The sequence below is a fragment of the Physeter macrocephalus genome, chromosome 20 (assembly GCF_002837175.3).
Source record: "Physeter macrocephalus isolate SW-GA chromosome 20, ASM283717v5, whole genome shotgun sequence".
In the NCBI taxonomy this organism is placed as follows: domain Eukaryota; kingdom Metazoa; phylum Chordata; class Mammalia; order Artiodactyla; family Physeteridae; genus Physeter; species Physeter macrocephalus.
In genome coordinates this window covers 109,490,219-109,511,050 of record NC_041233.1, presented here as the reverse complement: position 1 = coordinate 109,511,050, position 20,832 = coordinate 109,490,219, and the positions used below count along the sequence as shown (strand labels likewise).

General features: G+C 50.7%; 1 protein-coding gene across 1 annotated transcript in view; it reads left to right on the top strand.

Moving 5' to 3' along the window:
- The first annotated feature begins 9,666 nt into the window (after window positions 1-9,666).
- Window positions 9,667-20,832, top strand: part of ERICH1 (glutamate rich 1) — a 37,098-nt gene continuing 25,932 nt past the window's right edge. Inside the window, exons 1-2 of the mRNA XM_028480974.2 lie at window positions 9,667-9,799; window positions 17,499-17,633. Of these exons, the coding sequence (XP_028336775.1) occupies window positions 9,793-9,799; window positions 17,499-17,633 (142 nt within the window). The 5' untranslated portion in view covers window positions 9,667-9,792. The remainder of the gene's footprint in view (window positions 9,800-17,498; window positions 17,634-20,832) is intronic.

The following is a 20,832-nucleotide window of genomic DNA, read 5'->3' as shown; positions in this document are numbered from 1 at the left end:
GTGGACACGGTGCGGGGAGGAACTCAGAGCTGGAGGTGAGGGGCCCAGGCCACGGCATGGGAGGTGGGGAATAACTCAGGGACCAGGGAGGGGGCTCAGCCAGGCGGGGACATGCCTTGCAGGGCCCCGTACCTGGGGTGTGACTGGGGGCCGGGGCTCAGCCACCTCCTGGCCACTTCTGAGTGGTGAACCTCACACTGCCCTGGGGCCCCGGTGGGCTCACTGTCACCTCTGGGGAGCGCGGAAAGCCTCAGCCTGCGGCCAGCAGCAGGACAAGGTGGGCTTCGGCGCGCCAGCTTCAGGTCCGGCTCCTCTGTCACCATCCCCTGTGTGTGACGAGCCCCACGGAGGCAGTGCCTCCCGGGGCAGAGCCAGCGAGGTTGGACTAGCGCCCTGACCGCCGGTCAGCGCCCATGGCCAGGAGCTGCACCCCTGGACCGTCACCTCCAGGTGTCCGTCTGAATCTGTCCAGGAGGCCAGCGGCCGAAGGGAGGATGGAAGACGTGAGGGTCGAGGCTAGGCGGGGGCCGTTGGGGCGGGGGAGGCAGGAGGTGTGCTGGGAGCAGCGGTAGGTCTCTCTCCCAGGCTTGACAGGTGTCGCGCGGGCGTGTGTGCAGGTTGCGGCGGGAGAGGGGCGCACCCGTGAAGGTGCTCCAGGGACCCTCGGGCCTCGTCTGTAAGGTGGGGGCTGTTCTGTGTCCTTTCACGAGCTGGTCAGTCAGGAGCGGCCGCCGGAGGAGGCTCAGGACAGGCCCAGGAAGGACAGTTTGTTGGGCTCTCGGGTCCTAGAGGCAGGGCCACGCCGGGCACGTGGGGGGATGGTCAGGGGACAGAGGACAGGACGGAGGGAAGACGGAGGGCACGGCCTTTACTGGGGTTTCCAGGGGAAAGGCAGGCGGGGCGGGGGGAACACGCACGCTTGGCTGCTTTTAGTGATTTTGCCGGGCTTTGGGTGACAGGGCTGCCCCGAGCCTCCGGGCACCCGGCCCGGGTGTTTCGGGCAGAGGAGTGTCACCTCCCCGGGGGCGGGGCGGGCGGAGGAGGCCGGGCCTGGCCGGGCTGTTGGCATAGGTCAGAGGCGGGCTCCTGGCTGGGCCCGGGGCGGGGGGAACACGTACGCTTGGCTGCTTTTAGTGATTTTGCCGGGCTTTGGGTGACAGGGCTGCCCCGAGCCTCCGGGCACCCGGCCCGGGTGTTTCGGGCAGAGGAGTGTCACCTCCCCGGGGGCGGGGCGGGCGGAGGAGGCCCGGCCTGGCCAGGCTGTTGGCATAGGTCAGAGGCGGGCTCCTGGCTGGGCCCTTGGCTGGCAGGGGGTTGTCTCTGCCCAGCCAGGCGGGACTTACGATGTCAGAGCATCACAGTGGACAGAAAATTTAAGATGTATGACTGCTCAGTGGACAGCAGAGTTGTGAGGATTAACGGGTCACGTTTGTGAGGGGTGAGGCCCACGTGAGCAGCCTGCCGTCACTGTCACCCTGGGTGTGGGACGTGGAAGCGGCCGAGGGGGACCTTGTCGGGAAGACGGGGTGCACGGCCCAGCGGCTGGAGAGACGATGGCGCCCGGACAAGGCTTCAGGACCGTGGGAGCAGGGCGGTTCCTCAAACAGAGGGTGCCAGGCGCAGTGGGGGCACGCTGGGGGGCCAGGGATCCTCCCTGCTCGGCTGGGCGGCAGAAGCCAGTGGCAGGATGGGCACCTCCTCCCCAACATCCTCGCCCAGAGAGCAGGTGACCCGGCTATGGTCAGGCGAGCCTTGTGCCCTTGGGATTGAATTCCAGATCTGTCTGCTGAAAAAGCCAGTGTCGATTAAACTGGAAAAAAAAGCATTGGAGTAAAAGTAATAGGTTATCCTCTGTCTCCCCAGTGTAATGAGGCAGCTTTCCAAGTTGCCTTTGAATGTCCCCTCAGCCCGCGCCGCCGGGTCCGACGTGAGAAAACAAGACAGGCTGGGAGCTGTGTCTGCTCTCCCTGCATCTCCTGGGTTAGGACGCAGTCACCAAGCCCAACAAAAACGATCACAGCCTTATGTGCACTTAAAATGTTTCTGAATAGCTGATGGCATAGTAATTGCTGCTTAAAAAACTGCGAGGAAAAATTTTGGACAAAGTTTAGAATTTTGTTTTTTTTAAGTGTTAAAGTTTTGGGAGAAAATGAAAGTTTAGTGGATGTCTACCTCTTAAATGGGGAGACCACGTCAGACTTGTCATGGCGTAGGATTCCAATTATGTCCCATTTGAGTACTATTTCTGGTCTTATTTTGAAAACTATCTTCCTTTTAATTAATATTTCAGAAAGCTTGCCAACTGTTGCTTAAATCTTAGCTAATTGTTTTTCCATTTATAATTCTATGATGAAAGTCATTAACAAACTATCATTCATTGAATTTGCATATACTATATTGAGCATCTCTTTCCTGTGAACTGATGCGATGTTATTATCAATTTATTCCTTTATTCATAAGCATCCATTAAATACCTTCTCTCATTATAGGGATAAAATGGAAAAAAAACCCATATTGAATATTGTGGGAGAAAAAGCTATGGAGAGGTTGGCAGATAAACCTAGTCTTTACTGAAAAGAGAAAATTGAAAATGCTGTATCAGATTCCAGGAAATATCCTGAGAAAATTTAAAGTGTCTCTTAAGCTCTACAGATATCAGGTGGAAAAGGGAATCAGCTGAGTCAGTGTTTACTGAGGTTGGGGAACCCTTTTCTTTATGATTTGTCAGTGTGTATTTGTTTTGGAAGATTTTCTCTACTATGCCAGGCTAAGGTCAGGAGGCTGTCATCAAACAGGGAAAAGGGCCACAGGGAAAGTTTCAATGAATTTCCATTTCTGATCTTATTTTCAGTAGCAGTTTTTCATTTATATATGATTTCAAAAAGCCTGCCAACTCTGGTTTCAAACTAGATAATCACTTTTCCATTTAGATAATCACTCTAAGGACGTACATCATAAAACCATTTGTTCTGATATTTTTCTCTCATAATGAAATATCTAGAAGTCACTTTTTAGCAGTTATTTGTTTATATTTATGGTCTCTTTTTATTTTTGTGTAATTCCTATAAGCATGTGGCCCCATCAGTTTTACTGTTTCCCATTAACATCCACCCTTGGAAATATAGTTTTTTAGCTAATTTTATTCCTCATGACCCCAGATTAGCTCCACGTGTTTTTTTTGTCCTCTGAGAGTTACGCTTTTCTGAGAGACAGTGGTTCATAGGGATGATTTGGCTAGAGAATCACAAATGAATCAATATCATTTCTAATCTCATCCATTACCAGAAAGATCTACAGTATATATTTAGTAAAAATAAATGTATAGTTTTACACCAATGGTAAATAAAGTATATTGTGTACATAGATGTTGAGGGAAATGTGTATCACTTTACCATCAAAGTGAACTTTTTTAAGGAAAAGAAAAATATTGCTGACATTGATGGGGTGACTTAGTGGTCTCAAAGATCAGAGGTGCTTTTTTTTCTACCACATAGTTTTCATTTTCCTTTGCTTTTTTCAGAATGGAATATTACGGAAGAAAAAGTTCCTATTTCTGTTTCTTTTTTTTTTTTTTTTTTTTCATGAGAGCCTTTTCTAATAGAAAGTACATGCACCCAGTTTCCCCTGATGAGGAAGCTTTCCCAGCTGGGAGGTGTGCGGGGAGCACAGTCTGACTCAGGCAGGAGCCTGTTAGGCGTTCTGCCCTAAGACCACAGCGAAGGAGACCTGATTCCTTGAAATGCTGCCATTAACACCTCTGTTAAAAATGGAGCCAACCCCTTCCTCTTTTATACCCAACTGTTAGATTTTAAAACGGGTGACTGTGTGGAAGAAGAGTTCAGAGTTGAATAGTTTACCACCAGCAATCAAACTATCTATTTCCTTTTGAGTTCTTCCCAGGTGTCTAACTTCCAAAGAACACTTTACTGAAATTTTATTTTTATTTGGCTTGTGTCTTTAACCTGAAATAGCAAGTTTAGATGGCAGTCCTCTCTGAAAATTATATCAAAATGACTTAATTCCCCTGTGACACAGAGACTTGATCTCTCTGTTTGGTATTTCGTCGTATCAATTTCAGACAGGATGTTTTTCTCCGCAGTGACCTTTTTCTGTGTCTCTCCTGTCCCAGCTCCAGTCGCCCGTTGGGTGTGCTGATTGTACTTGTCTCCTGCAGGCATCCATGTCCATTCCCCTGCTTTTTTATGTTCCGCTGATTGCTTTTTGACAGACAGCAGAGTTTCAAGTTACAACCTGCTCTTGCTGGGAAAGGGGGACCGCACAGGCAGGAGGCCGGCCGTTCACTAATAAGCTCCTGTGGTGACACAGAGCTGCCTTCCTGGACCCAAGCACCTTGCTCTTTTTTGTTTGTTTTTGAGCACAGTGGAAATTAAGCAGAAAAGAGACTTTTAACCTCTAAATTGATTTTTAGGACTACATTTGCAGTAGGCACGCGGGTGCGCGCGCACGCGCACAGACACACACACACACACACACACACACACACACACACACACACACACACACACACGAGGCACGAGGCGCCTTTCAACAAACCAAAGCTGACAGGTGCTTTTTAAAAATGATGTTTTACTGTGTTCCTACCCTGAAAAAAATAACCTTTCATTTATGTTCTGCTTTTAACGTGAATCCCTAAGTAGGTTTGGCCAGTTAGAATTAAGTCCCTGTTTGTAGGAAACCGGCAGGCAGTTCATGGGGTACCCAGCTCCCTCATAGCCCTGGAGGCTCAGAGTACTGAGAGCCCAGTGGCTACACATTTCTTTTGGTCTAAAATAGCTGGTAAGTTGTATTTAAGTAAACTACGGGCTCCGTTTGTGATAGGAGCCCCATGTGGCTGTACGGGAGTGGGTCCATCGTCCCTTTGAAAAGCAGAGGCACTGATCACTGGGGCTGGTGGGGGGCTGGGCAGGCAGGTCCACGCTGACAGCTTGTTTGCTTCAGAGGATGATGCTCAGCCGTCCCGTGGTCTTATTCCCTGTGTTGCCTCCAATGCTGGGATAAAGTGAAATTCACCAAGGAACCCTCCAGCAATACTGGTTGGTGGAAAGTATTGTTTTCATTCTGTTTGTTACACATTGCTCTTTCAAAGCTGATTTTGAAAAATTAAAATCACATTATTTTTAAAAAGACTTTATGCTTTAAATTGTGGCAACTGAAAGTATTAGACATGTATATTTATCAACAAAGTGATTTTAATCTGAGGTACCTGGATATTTGGAATCCGTTAAGACTTACTAGTTAAACTTCTCGTTGAAGACACAGCTCCCACTTTTGCTGTTGGGACGCCCATCCTGACAGCTCTTTGAGATCATCTGTTCTTGTGCCTGTTGACAAGACACTTGATAAGTATCTCACGGATCATGGATAATAGGATGTAAAACCTGCACCTCCTCTCAGAGCAGTTTTGTTCCCGTTATAACGTGTATTACAAGTCGTAGGGGTGGGATTGAACTCCTTGAACTCACCCCTTTATGGAGCACATGTGCTGCCTGCAGAGATGCCTGGAGAAGGTGTGTTTTTGCTTGTGAGGTTTTTAACACACATGAGTGTGAGATGGAAATCGTGCTGCCTCTTGGGTTTACGAGATGCTTAACCCTGTTTAGCTTAAGAGGATGAAAGTTCTCCTCTTCGTTTTAGTTTTTGAACTACTGTGCTCAATTTTAATTTAAAACTTAGGAAAATTGTCTTCCCCCGTTGATACAGGGCCTGTGAACTGTGCAGACTCTCTGGCCTTTAGGAATGAGCTCATCTGAATCTGTGTACTGTTCCCCCCACAGTCACCCTCCAAATATTAATCTTGGGATGTAAGCGTAGAGTATGACACTTTTATATTGAAGTTGTACTGTTATGAACATTTGCTTTGAGTTTTGAGCGCACAGCCTGCGTTCCCTCGATCTTAGATGGTCTGTGTGCTGTGCGTGCTGAGCCCCCTCCCCGTGGTGCAGCCGCGGGCTCCTCAGATACGCGTGGACATGTGGTGCGTCCTCCTTCCCCGTGGGCACGTCCGGTGCTCCTGGGGCTGCTTCCCTCTCTGCTTCTCTGTCTGATGTGGGGCCTTGTGTCTTCAGTAGCCAAGACGGTCCTCCCTCGAGCAGCCGTGGTTGTTCAGCCAAGGACGGATGTGACTGGATCTGTGTTCAGAACGAGGACGCACCCTCCTCCTGAACGCAGGCTCCTTGGAGACATGCCGATCCCAGGGCGCACGCAGAGGGAGAGCAGCTGAGCCTGGAGCAGCTCCTGGTGGCGGCAAGTAGCCACATGCTCCCAGAAGGCGGGGGCGGGCGGGGCATCAGGCGGGCAGCGCAGGGGCTGGCGGGCCGACAGTGCCCCAGGCCAGGCCATGGGCGCAGGGCGAGTGGGGAAAAACAGTTCAGTTTTGCTTTGTTAAAACACCAGGTGCTGCGGGCCACTGGGTGGGCTTGCCTGCTGTTGGCATTGGGGTCTGGATCTCAGGTGAGCTGGAGGACGTTTCAGCTTTCGTCCCGGACTGAGACGAGAGTGGGAAGGGAGAGAGGCCGGGCGTGAGGAAGTGAGAGCCCCGTCGTCCACTCCTGTGTCGTCTCTGCAGCACACCTGTGTTGTCAGTCTTGCAGCCTCGCCCGCAGAGGTGTTTCTGCCCATTTTACGGAGGGAAACAGTGAGGCTCAGAAAGACCACGTAACTCAGACAGGGTTTCCTACCTAGGAGTGGCAGACTGTGGCTTAACCCGGTTGAACCCGACTCCTGGAGGGAATCCCTGGTGGGTATTGTGGGAGAGGGGAGGAGCTCTGCGCGGGGAGACCTGCAGGTTTGCCCTGTGCTCTGAGCCTCCTGCCCACCAAGAACCTCCTCTCCTCTCAGGGTCACGAAACTTTGCTTCCTGGCAACGAGGCTGAGGCGGCAAGTATTGAGCCTTTGAGTCTCGTACTAGATTTAGTTTTTAAAATGTCAGTGGGGACACTACAGGGCCTGGCAGCCCTGAGCAGGGTCCCATAGTCCGGAGACATGGAGAGGGGCCCTGTCCCTGGCAGGGCTGCCTCTGGTGGGGCGTTGGCTGGGATGGTGTTTGAACCCCAGCTCTTGCCACACTTCCCTATCGGGGAGGCCCAGAGCCCGAAGCAAGACCCGGCCAGCCCCCGTGGGGCGGCGGGGGAGCCTGGGTGGCAGACGAGGCCGCCCTCGGACCACGGCCCTCAGACCCAGGCCCCTTATAAGGAGCTCTCAGCTTCCCGAGCCAGGTGTGAGGCAAGCTTGTAGCCCCCAGACCCCACCCAAGTTGGGGACAAAGGGTTCTGGTCCCCGGGACCTCAGCACTGGAGCGCTCAGCCTGGGGCTAGGACTGAATCTTGTCCCTGAGGAAGGACCACGTGTCCTGAACCTCCCAATGGGCTGAGGCCCCTGCAGCGGTCGTGCGGGGACACCACAAAGCCAGTGAGTGGAGAACCAAAGGGCCTCGAGAGCCGGAGGCTTTGCAGACACGCCGCCAGGTAGCTCCTTGGTGCAAACGCCTATTAATTAGGCTGTAAATACAATTTATTTAGGCAGAACGTTGAATTCAGTGCACGTGCCGCGGGCCGTTGTTCCTTTCCTCGCCCTGCTCACTACCAAGGTCTCAGCTCGGGCTCCACGGCAGAAAGCCCGGGCGGCGGGTTCCTGGCCAGCCTGCCGTGTGCCGCGCCCTCGCCGCCTGCTGTCAGGGCACGTGTTCAAGCAAGGTGGTCAGGTGCCCAGCCCACTTCAGTGTTCCCTGGAGAGGGGGGCCTTCTGGGGGCCTGGCTCGCACTGGTTTCTCCGCGGGATTGCTGTGTTTTTATGCCGGGTTCTTCGGGCTGTGCGGCTGCTCGGCTGTGGTGCAGGCACTGCTTGGTGATGACCTGTGTCGGGTTTTCCTGTAGTGTTGTTGTGTGTTCAGACACACACGTGTGTGCAGAAGCTTCGGCTCGGAGATGACCTCAGCTGGACGCCCGTGTCAGCCGCCGCCAGCCCAGGCGAGTCTCAGGCTCCGAGCTTCCCCGAGTTTGTTTTAGAGCAGGGTGCCCAGTTAGGATTTTACCTTAATATTCGTTCTAGTTCATAAAAATGCTGACTTGTTGATAGTTTGTAGGTAGAGTTTATTTTATCTGCCTTTGGTTTCCCCTGGAAATTGCCACCCAGTCTTCTGGAATAGAGTGTTTCCCCTCTGCCATTTAAGGAAATGCACAGGACAGTTCAATTTCTAACGGAAACTTGGAACCTACCCTCTGGATGTGTCTTTGGGTGCCAGTCTAACGGAACAGCCTGTCTCCCCGTGACGCACGCGCTGCCCGGGGCCGTCTGCAGAGGCCTTGGGAATATTCTGAGCCGGGCCCTGAGCCGTTCAACCAGGCAGAGGTGGGGGTTGGAGTCCAGCATTGCCAGGACCCGAGACCGTAAATGAGGGCATTGTCGCCAGAGATGGTTTCTTCCATCCAGGGCCTCCTGGCCAAGTGGGCAGCCAGCCATCAGGCCGCCGGGCCAGCGGGCGGGTGGCATCAGGACCCCGTACCCCTCCCAGGCGCCTGGCCAAGCACTGCCTGGGCTTGAATAGTTTTCTGAGAAGGACTTTCGTGTTTTTAGACCCAAGTTGTGTTTTTTCCAACTAGTACCAGTTGGAGGGGGTTAGTTCTGCTGCGAGGGCCGTCTGAGCACGTGATGAAATGAGGAGTGGTCTGTGTCTTTAGGGTTGTGCCTCCTGCGTGGGGACAGGGCCCTGCCCTCTGTGACCCACAAGCCACTCAGCGGCCCCTTCAGACTTCCGCTCTCACGTCACCGCGTCCGCAGTGGCCCAAACGTACATCCTCCACTTCATCGTCTGAAGAAAACTCAAACCCTTCTCCGGGGTCCCGATTTCTGCCGCACGGTGCTTGGTTACTCCAGAGCAGCTCTCTCTCTCTTTGCTGATTTGTTTCTAAATTGAATGAGGTTACAACAGGTTCATTGGATGAACCTTTTCCCCTCACCTTTTCTAGGATGTGCTGTTTTGAGATTGTACCTGTTCGTTGTTCACACTTAAATCAGGACAGACGTATTTATTCATTGTGGCAGCTCTTCCCCTCCATTTAGATCAGAATGTAAACTAAAATAAGCCAAATGAAGATTCTGCACACCCTTGTGAGAACCTTGCTGGCTGTGCTGGTCCCCGGCGGGTGCCCTGGGGGGAGGAGCCGGGGCTGCCTGGGGCCTGCCCGGTGTATCTGCTGTGAACTGACGTGGACCCAGCCTGTCTGGGGCTGCGCTGGGGCCCAGGGCCTCAAACCCAGATTCTCAAAACACCTCGCCATCTGTGCTTTACACATACCTTCAACCAGAGACAAGGTGAGGGAAGAACAGAACTGTGAGCCCAAGTGCGGCCCCCAGGTGTGAGCGCAGGTGTGAGCGGCTCCTCCCTGTGCTCACACCTGGGGGGCATCCAGTGCTGGGGGGGGCGGCGTCCTTTCAGGGACAGTGCCGAGGGGTCCCCTGATGGGGACGGTGCTGGAGGGTCTTGGGGGGACAACCCCAATGGTGTCCTATGGGGGACAGTCCTGAGGTAGTGATGTCGTGATATGGCTTTGTTTTGTATAAAATCCATTTGCAATTTAAATAAAACTGCCATCAGTAATTCTTTTCCTTTCTTTTGCAAATTGACTGCCTCTAGTGTTTGTTGGAAAAGTGCTGAAGAAACTGTATCCTGAGGTTCCACGTGGCCAAGAGAAGAGGGCCCCAGTGAGTCCAGCCTGCAGAAACCCACCTGAGAAAGAGGCTCCTGAGAGAGTGAAGGGCAGGAGCGCCCCCCCCATGACAGGTGAGGGTGGGTTCCCTGGACATTCCCCAGGAAGCACAGGCCTGGCCTCAGGCCACTGGGGTGTCACCTCAGGGGACGGGCAGGTGTCGTCCTGCTCGCGCTCTGGGAGGACAGTTACGTCACTTGGGGAGGGAAGAAGCCAGCATCGGTGCCCCAGCTGGGGGCGAGATCAAGTTCGCCACTGGCGTCGAGTTCGTCTACATGCTGTTCCCGGCCCCCGGACTGGACGCTGCTGCCTGGTCTCTCATCTGCCCTGTCACCCTGCCCCAGGCCCTGTCCGCCCGGTACGCGCTCCTGCCGTCTCTCCTGTTTGAGTCTCCTGTCCATTGCTCTTCACAGACGTCTGTCCAGACCCTCACACGGTGGGGTGGTCGGCCGTGGAGGCTGCTGTCACTCCGGCTCCCCGTCAGCACGGCAGTCTTGCCCGGCGAGGGGCCACTGAGTGGGACACACGGAAGGAGGCCAGGCGAGGTGGGGGCAGCCCTGGCTGCAGCCCCTAGTGCCCAGGTGGACGTGAGAGGGCAGAGTTCCCAGCACCCTTCCTCGGGTCAGTCCCGTTTCTCTTTGGCAGTGGCCCCTCACGGGGCTCTGTCACGGAGTGATTCTGTTCCTGAGCGCTGGTCTCTCCTGCTGGCCTGGCCCCGTAACCTTGTGTCCACAAATCCTGACCCTCCCTGGACCAGATCTCAGCGGCAGGCCCATCAAGCCCAAGGCATGCCTGCTGCCCACAGGCTGGATCTCCAGAAATAATCGTGCCCACGCCTGTTTCACCCATGAGATGGCCGATGCCTGCGGACGAGGGGAAAGCGTTTCCCCCCCAGAATGGGGGGCTCCACAAGCTTGCCCTGCAGGATGAACCCGGGGCTGCCGAGTTCCCTTTCTGTGTCCTCATGTGCCTCGGTGTGGTTGGGTTGCTCTGACCCCCGTGTAGCATCCCCCCAGGACCGCCCCTCTCTGGCGCACCTGCTGCTGTTCTGACAGAGAGCCTGCCAGGTGTAGGATGGACTCCCACCCCTGGAGTCACACGAAGGAATAGTGGCTGCTGTTTAATGCAGTTTTACCTTTCGAAGACAATACTGTCGTGGGCTGAATTGTATCCTCCATAATTCATATGCTGAAGCCCTGACCTCAAGATGTTGACTGTATTTGGAGACGGGGCCTTTAAAGAGGTGATTAAGTGAAATGAGGCCATTAGGGTGGGTCCTAGTCCCATGTGACTGGTGAGATCAGGAAGAGATCAGGACCCAGACACGCACAGCAGGACAACTATGTGAGGTCACGGGGAGAAGACAGCCATCCACATGCCAAGGAGAGAGGCCTCGGAAACCAGCCCTGTGACACCTCCATCTCGGACATCCAGCCTCCAGAACCAGGAGAGAAGGAACACCTGTGCTTAAGCCCCCACCTGTGATGCTGCCCAGAAAACTAATGTGACACCCGTTCCACCTGCGAGAGACGCACGTGGTTTTGAATAAGCACAGCACAGCTTAGCAAGGCGGGAACCGTGGGGAAGACATGCTGCCTACAGGAGGAGCAGGCATCCCTGGGAGTTCCCGGTTTTCTGTCCAAGTTTGACTGACCCAATGTTCTTAGTCTTTTAAAAAATTTTGTTTTTAGGGTTTATTTGCATTTTCTTCCCTCTTCTAACATGACGGTTTTTACAGTGATTATTCACTAATAGTAATAATCTGGGTGGTATCTTTCCACGGAAGCTCCAGGTTCAGTCATGTCATTTCAGCAGGCAGCTGTGAGGTGCTGTTGTTGTTCAGCATGAAGATGTTGAACTAAAAATCAAGATGCTGATGTAAAGTTGGTTCAGAATGTATTGATTACATGAAATGACCCGTATGGAAGGTTCAGAAGCTTGTTCCATGGAGCAGATGCCTGGTGTGAGTGGATGAGGGGGCCCTGAGCATGGGGAGCCTCCATCACATCTTCCAGGAGCTGGGGGTGGGCCCCAGCTGCCTGCAGCCTGAGCTGTCATGGGCAGTGGGGCACCCATGGGGCTGACTGGTGATCGCACTGTGGTGGCTGGTGCCAGCGGCTTTGTGGCACAGTCGGAGGATAGGACAGGATAGACGCCAGTGTCCGGGTGGAGTTGGCCCAGCCAGCATGGTGATGGAGCCAGAGGAGAGGTCCCATGAGGACCGCAGGTCAGGATTCAGCCCGTGTTCTTGGTGGATCTCTCCACCCGCGTGATTTCTCAGGCTGCAGACTCTGCACGTGGTGCTTGCTGTCTAAGGCAGCGCAGTGTGCCTTGCGCAGTGTAGACTGGCCACCTGCCATGGCCTAAACTAAGGCGGAGTGTTTAATGAGGATGTGGTGTGACCAGGGCAGTCTCACTGGGTCCTAGAGGGGCGTCCAGTTGCTGCATCTCTGCACACCCTGCGCTTTCTCCCCTTCCAGAGCACCTTCTGGCCTCCAAGCATCCTGGAGTGGGGAGGGGTCTGGTGGGCAGGACCCCCACACCCTTTCTCATGGCTTCAGGCAACAAATAGAGGAGGCATTTCTGAGAGTTTTAGTATTTCACAGATGCAAATGAGCCTAACTTATATGCCTTTTTCTGAAAACTCCATACAACATGCAGCAACATATTTTTTAAAGATGAAATTCATTTAATCTAAAGTTTACCATAACCATTTCAAAATGTATAGTTCAGTGATTCTTAGTATACTCACAATGTTATGTAACCATCACCACTAATTCCAGAACATTCTTTTCACCCCAAAAGAAACCCATATCCATTACAGTCATCCCCATTCATGCCTCCCTGCTTTCTATCTCTACAGATTTGTGTATTCTGGACATTTTGCCTGAGTGGAATTGCATAATAGGTGACCTTTTGTGTCTGGCTTCTGTCACTTAGCATGTTTTCCAGGTTCATCTGAATTGTAACAAGTATCAGTGCTTCATTTCTTTTTGTTGCTGAATAATATTCCATTCCGTGGATATACCACATTTTGTTTATCTGTTCATCGATTGATAGATATTTGGGTTGTTTCTACATTTAGGCTTTTATCAATAATGCCACTTTGAACATCCCTGCACAAGTGTTTGTGTAGACATGTGTTTTCAGTTCCCTTGGATATAAACCTGGAAGTGGAATTGCCGGGTCACGTGGTACTCCTATGTTTAACATTTTGAGGAACAGCCAAACTGTTTTCCACAGCAGCTGCACCATTCTTCATCACACCAGCCATGTGAGGGGGGTTCCAGTTTCTCCACACCCTTGTCAACACTTGCTATTTTCTGTTTTCTTACCCTACTAGGATAACCATCCTAGTAGGTGTGAGATTGCACCTCACTGTCATTCTGATTCCCATTTCCCTGATGACTGGTGATGTTGAGTGTCTTCTCATGTGTGTGTTGGACATTTGTGCATCTTTTTTAGAGAAATGTGTATATAAGTCCTTGGCCCATATTGTAATTGGATTGTTTGTCTTTTTGTTGCTGAGTTGTAAGAGGTGGTCGTAATCTGGACACTAGAGCTTTATCAGATACATGATTTGCAAATATTTTCTCCCATTCCATGGGTTAGCCTTTCACTTCCTTGATGGTGTCTTGAAGTATAAAACTTTTTATTTTTGATTTTTAATTTTGATTAAGTCCATTATATCTATTTCTTCTTCTGTTGCCTGTGTTTTTGGTGTCATATTTAAAAAACCATTGCCAAATCCAAGGTCACAAATTTTACATCTAAGGTTTCTTCTGAGTTTTATAGTTTTAGCTCTTACATTTAAGAAATTTATCCATTTTGAGTTAATGTTTGTATATGGTGTGAGGTAGGGGTCCAGATTCATTCCTTTGTCTGTGGATATCCAGTCATCCCAGCACCACTTGTTGCAGAGACTGTCCTTTCTCCACTTGGCACCCTTGTCAAAAATCAATTGGCCATAGATGTTTGGGTGTATTTCTGGGCTCTCAATTCTATTCCATTGGTCTCTCTGTCTGTCATTATGCCATTACCACACTGTTTTAATTACTGTAGCTTTGTAGTAAGTTTTGAAATCAGAGTAAGAGTCTTCTAACTTCGTTGTTTTTCAAGATTGTTTTAGCTATTCGGGGTCCCTCACAATTCCATAGGAATTTTAGGATCAGCTTGTCCATTTCTGGAAAAAAAAAAAAAAAGGGGGGAAGTTGGAATTTTGATACAAATTGCATTGAATTTGCGGAACGCTCTGGGGATTAGTGCCATCTTAACAGTATTAAGTTGTTCAATCCATGAATTTCGTCTAGCTTTCCCTTTAAGTCATTTTTAATTTCTTTTAACAATGCTTTGTAGTTTTCATTATAAATTTTATACTTAAAAAAAGTTTATTCCAAAGTATTTTATTCTTTTTGATACTATTGTAAATAGAATTGTTTTCTTTTTGGATTATTAATTGCTAGTGTATGGAAATACTAATAAATCCCTTGCATTAGGCAGTGGTTTCTTGGGTTTTTTTTGTTGTTGTTGTTTTGTTTTTTTTGTTTTTTTTTTTTGCGGTACGCGGGCCTCTCACTGTTGTGGCCTCTCCCATTGCGGAGCACAGGCTCCGGACGCGCAGGCTCAGCGGCCATGGCTCACGGGCCCAGCCGCTCTGCGGCACGTGGGATCTTCCCAGATCGGGGCACGAACCCGTGTCCCTGCATCAGCAGGCGGATTCTCAACCACTGTGCCACCAGGGAAGCCCGGCAGTGGTTTCTTAAATGTGGAAATATAGATTTTTGTATGTTGATCTTGTATCCTACAACTTTGCCAAACTTAATAGCTCTAACGGTTTTTTTGTGTATGTGGATTTTTCAGGGTTTTCTATATACAAGATCTTATCTGTGAGAAGAGGTATTTTACTTCTTCCTGTTCAATCTGGATGCCTTTTACTTCCTTTCTTTCTTGACTAATTGCCTTGTCTAGTACTTTCAGTATAATGTTGAAGTGAAGTGGCAAGAATGTGAATTGTAATCATTCCTAATCGTAGAGGGAAGCATCCAGGCTTTCTCAATGGAGTATGATGTCAGCCGTGTGTTTTTCATGCTTTCTCTATTGAGTGTAGTGTCAGCTGTGGGTTTTTCATGCATGCTCTTTGTCATTTGAAGTTCCCTCTAGCCCTAGTTTCTTGAGTGTTTTTTAATCCTGAAAGAGCAACATATTTTTTGAAGCAATATGTCTTGGGAATTTTGAAGAAAAAACAATTCATTTGCAGCTAGAAAAAGAGAAATTTTGGCTAAAGGCAAAACAATGAAATCACAATCAAATAGACAAATAAAAGCTGTGTGCAGGTCATATGAAACATTTTGTAAAGGTCATCTGAGAATTCACTTGAAGGCTTGATGCTTGTGGAGGACACAGTTTGGCGATAAGCAGAGCTGCAGGTGTGCCCAAGTCTTTTCAGTGTTGGAAGAAGCAGCCAAATGAGGAAAGGGGCCTTTGTCAGTCAGTCCTTGGATGAGGTTGAGAAAATGTTCTTTGTACAGTTAGGACACAGCATGGTGATTCTAATAACTATTTGTTCACTTTACAGAAGTGCGTCTGTTTGTTTGTTTGTTTCAGAAGGGCATTGGTGATTCCATTTGTTCTTAAAGATGAGGGCATGATCTGTAAACAGCCACAGCAATCCGTGTGTATGCATTTTGGTGAATTTCCGTCACTCAAGAGCCCATGTTGGACCCTTATTTTTTGTTATTGCTTTATATCTGTATATATTTTAAAGAGCCAGGTAATCCCAGAAGAATTATAAAAAACAGCATTGTGCCCCGAGCTCCATGACACTAGCACACTGATTGTGAAGGCCGCGGCCGTCCCGAGGGTGGCTCGGTGGTGGTGCCCTGGCAGAGGGTGCGCGTGTCTGCTTGTGGGCAGGGGGCCATGTGGACAGGCACAGTGCAGGGGGAGTCAGAGGTTAAGCATGAAATCAAGCTCGAGAGGGTGTCCTGCAAATCAGACCCAGAGCCAGAAAGGGTGAGAATTATGAACCTCGGATCTCAGCCAGCCAACCAACGAGAGGAGAGCTGATTAAGTCGCCTCTTCTGAAGCCTCGCGGCCAGCCCGGTGTTCCTAGGGAGACGGTGGCCTCTGTCAGCAGTGAAGGGGGTCCTGACATGCCTCGTCCAGATCCCCAAGCCTCACCCTGCGGGCCCGATGTGTGGGCGAGGGGATGCTGTGGCCCTGCTGAGCCCTGAGCCCTGAGCAGTGAAACACAACATCTGACTGCCGTCCAGCAACGAACCACCTTCTACCAGAAGAGACAAGGGAAACCCGGGCCGGGAAGCTGTGCTCTGCGCCTGGCACTCATTGACACTCAGACAGCAGATCGCCTTCCTCAGCCCGCAGGCTTGGCCTCAGGTGAGTGCGTGCTCGGCATGGGAGCACCGGGAATAGCTCTGCCCTCAGGTGCATCCTCGCCCTTCATCACAGGAGTCATATCCTGCCTCAGGTCCACGGCGCCGCCTGTATTCATCCTGATACTTAAGTGAGCAGTAGTGTTTCCAAGTTCTGTTAGCTGATTAAAAGCTCCCAAAAGTATTCTGTGAAAAATGATCAAATGTTGATGTTACCCGACGGGATGTTCTGCCTGGAAGCGCGTCCCTGCTCTGCCCTTGATCCTGGCGGTAACGACACAGTCGTTAATCAACCTGATGGATCAGATTAACATAAGAACTACATTCTTGCCCCTTAGCTTCACAAAAGTGAAGTATATTGATGGCAGAAGAATTTGAAAATGTTCCAAAGCTTTTACAATTTAAATGTCTTGAAACCACACGTTCTGTTATATGTGCATTAGTGATTTTGCTCAGTCCTTGTCGTTGTTGTTTTTAAAGTAAAATATTCATTTTTCTGAGAAAGACTAATTGGGATATCCACTTGTGTTGGGTAAAGGTTGCTTTGCCATATCTTGAATGAGAACATGAAGATTAAAGCGTCAACCCTGCCCAGTGTCGAGAGCGAGGGGAGCGGCACCGGGGGCTGCCTCTCTGGACGCTGCAGACCAGCAGGTCCAGTCCCAGGAGTTTGTTTGCAGGGACCATGTGGTCAGTTGTGCAGAGTTACGTACAACCAGGATGGTCATAGCAGCTGCTTGTCATAGTGAAAATTTAGAATCAACCTCCATATGCAAAATTTAGGACAGTGGTTAAATTATAGTTAAATTTGCAATAACATGGAATATCGTGTAGCCTTTAAGAGTATGTAAGTTTAAATAGATCTTAATTTTTTATCATATTCACTTTTGAATGATATTATACATATAATATATACCTGTATAATGTTAAAATATGTGTAGCGTGATTCCATTAAGACGTGTGTGTGTCTGTGTGTGGGTGTGTACAGACACACACAATGCACACATGTTGTTAGCATATAGAGAGAAAAAGGTCCAGAAGGTTATGCACCAAAATGTTGAGATTCGTGTTGTGGTCATGACGGATGTGTTACGTGGAGTCTTTTTATTTTCTGCTTCTTATTCATGAATTAGTTATGTTTTTATACCATATTATAAAACTCCAGAAGTTTACATAATAAGTAACTTAATGTGAATTTAAATAATCATAGCTCACCCCTAGTTCCTGGCTGGGTGTATAGCTTAGTGGCTCTGCTGGCAAAATGCTTGGCTAATTGACATCAGTATTTACGGCTCTGGCTACCCATCTTCAGTGAACGTGGTTGGAGAAGCTGCTCGGCAGGTAGACGTCTGATGGCATCTGTCCCTGCCTCTTCCTGCAGGTGGTGACACTCGGGTCCAGCCTGCGCGACGGCCCTACACTGTGGGCCTGCCTCCTGAGGGGTGGGTCCCCCCTCCGCCGGAGGCCCCCAGCTGCTCGAGTCCCGAGAGCTCCTCCAGCGGCGAGGACGCAGGAGGTAAGACCGCTGACAGCCTTCGGGGTCTTCCAGGGTCGTGACTCCATCTGAACTTTAACGGGGGTGAGCGTCTCACTGCCGTGTGGTCTGCAGTCGTCAGAGACGCCTTGAAGATCCACAGCAGGAAAAGCTCAGGCTGGGAGGAGACTTAAGGCTGGAGTGTGATCGTAGCCCCATTTGTCAGCAAGTTAGGAGAAGTCTGGCATTAATACATCCAAATGTGAAAGTGCTTCTCTTGTTAAGTAGGACTTTTTTTCTTGATCTTCCAATTTTTTCAAAATTTCTGAGGTTGTATATCAACTTTGTAATGATGGAAATAACTTATGTTGCATCTCTTGTGGAAAATTGAATGATGATATTTGCTTTTGCTGTTGGATGTTTTGTGAGTGAAGAAAGATCAAGGGTCAGGTGCTCTGGTGGCGGTGCAGAGGCTGCACGTTACATTCTTACCTTAAAAAGTCAAATGGTAGTTTTTTCCCCTTTTAATTCATCATTTCGGAACTTCCTTAAGAGGAATTTGGCATTTTCAGATAAAAATTTTCCCCAGTTGATTTTTAACAAGTAAAAACTAAGAAACTCTGTACCATAAACCTTAAGTTGAATATCAAGAAAATATGGTTCTCTAGTAGATTGATCTTTCTGACTTCCTAATTAGAGCATCAGAAACCATAAAACCAAAAATGGGATAGCTAAGCAGTAATATAGCCATCTATTCAAGCCCTGTTGAAAATCTTTGGGATATCATTATTGGATAAATAGATTATTTCATTCAAAAATTAAGCTATGTTCTTATAAAGATAAAGTCCTTTGGTGACATACTCCGTTGTGTACTTAGTACGTTCAGTAAAGAACGCGGACTCACTCCGGGGCCGCTGCCCGCGGTGAGCTCTGCTGCCCATGCCCCCCGGGCGGGTCTTTGGGCCGGATCCCAGCCGAGAACCTTCTGGGTGCCCTTGACTGAATGCATTGCCGAGATAGAGGGACGTCCTTCCAGGAGATGGGAAAGCGTCTCGGCAGCTGGACACACGTCCCGGTGGGAGGCACTCTTCCTGGCCCTCCAGTCCCAGTGCCACTGCCTCCAGGAAGGCATGGGGGTGGCCTGGTGCCGCTCTGCTCTAGCAGGTGAGCAGTGGTCAGGGCGAAGCAGAGAGACGGGGAGTCGGTGCCTAGGACACATCCCTCTAATGACCATGGTAACCTGCACATCCCCGGCGACTTTCATTGTACCTTTGGCTCCGGCAGGTCCCAGGTAACATTTCTGCAGTTGCTTCTTGGCAGGCCATCCTGTTCACGTCCCTCTTTCTGTCCTCTGGTTCCTGGGAGCACACAGGTTCCAAGTTTTCTCCCAGAGGCTGTGGTCAAGGAAGGTGTGGTGGGCCACCGTCTCCCTCAAAGGAGAGAGTGGACTGGGAAGGGAGGTTGGGGTCTCCTTGCAGGACGTTAGCTCCATCCCTAAGGTCACAGGGTGACGTGTCCACCTTGCTCTGCCATTCTGACTCAAGCTTCTGCCCTGACCTAACATCTGAACCCCACTGCTGCCCCCGCCCCATGTGTGTCTGTCCCACAGCAGGCGGGCCTGGGCTCCTCGATGACCTCCTGGTGGCCACATGGCTCCCCCCTGCTGGGGACAGGTCTCACCTTTAAGAAGCGGTCCTTTCTCTCAAGAGGCCCTGTGAACTCAGTTCCCTAAGCCAACATCACTGAAAACGTTGACCCAGGTTTTCAGAAGAGCTTTGAATAACTCCTTCATGCACTTCTGGCTGGGAAGTTGATATCTTTCTATCTTGAACACTTGTAACTCATCTCCAATGTTTCAGCTCACTTTTCTTACTGTTTCTCTAATATTTTTCCCCTTTGTGAACCCATTTGACAAGGTGGGCCACTTCACGGGTCTGAAGTGACAAAGTGGAAGGAAGTGTTGATGACACTGTTTAAAATGAGAGATCGGGGCGTCCCCGGTGGCGCGGTGGTTAGGAATCCGCCTGCCGATGCAGGGGACGCGGGTTCGAGCCCTGGTCCGGGAAGATCCCTCGTGCCCCGGAGGAACTAAGCCCGTGCGCCACAGCTACTGAGCCTGCGCTCTAGAGCCTGTGAGCCACAACTACTGAGCCTGCGCGCCTAGAGCCCGTGCTCTGCAACAAGAGAAGCCACTGCAGTGAGAAGCCCGCGCACCACAACTAGGGAAAGCCCGTGCACAGCAACAAAGACCCAACGCAGAAATCAATCTTAATCAATCTGCCAAAAAGTTTTTAAAAAAATAAAATGAGCGACCCTTCAGAGAGGCCTGAGAGGCCACCGCGCTCAGCCGGGAGGCATGTGTCGGGGGTCCTTAGGGCTCGATAGGGGGCTGGCACAGGAAGAGGGACGCCTGAGCCGGGACTGGCGGGGCGTGAGGCGTGCAGACCCACAAGGCTGAGAGCGGGAGGGCTCCGCAGTCTTCTCGGTGGCACTGTAAGCAAAGAGAGCGTGAGGATTGGAGTCGGAAAAGAAGAAGGAGTCCAGAGGTGCCTGTGTCCACTGTTGATGTCCATTTGAATGTCCAGCACCAATAAGCCAGTTCAGGAGTGACTCCTCAAGAAGTTGGGAAGGAAGAGGCTTCCCAGTCGGCTGGTCCGTCTGCGGCCGCCGAGTCCTGCCTCCCCTCCCTCGGCCCGTGTGGGGCGGCAGGTCTGGTGACACCCCAGGCTGACCCCTCCTCACCTCAGGGCCTGGTCCGGTCGCCCCGCCCGGTACCGCTCTCAGTGGGTGTCGTGCCTGGACAGGGAGACTGGGGCTGAGGGTGCACGGCACCCTTCCAGGTGGTCTCGGTTCTCACCCCCTGCAGGTGACGGTGACAAGAGCTGGGTCCCGGCTGAAGGAGGGCGCCGGCTGCCCGCCTCCCCTGACCTGGACTGAGAGCAGGAGTGACTTTTGGGGGTTTTTTGGGGAATAAATTTGAATTCATAATTTTTTTTTAATTTATTTTTGGCCGCGTCGGGTCTTCGTTGCTGCACACAGGCTTTCTCTAGCTGCAGCGAACGGGGGCTGCTCTTCCTTGCGGTGCGCGAGCTCTATGCGCACGGGCTTCAGTAGTTGTGGCGCACGGGCTTCGTTGCTCTGCGGCATGTGGGATCTTCCCAGACCAGGGCTCGAACCCGTGTCCCCTGCATTGGCAGGCGGATTCTTAACCACTGCGCCACCAGGGAAGCCCAGGAGTAAC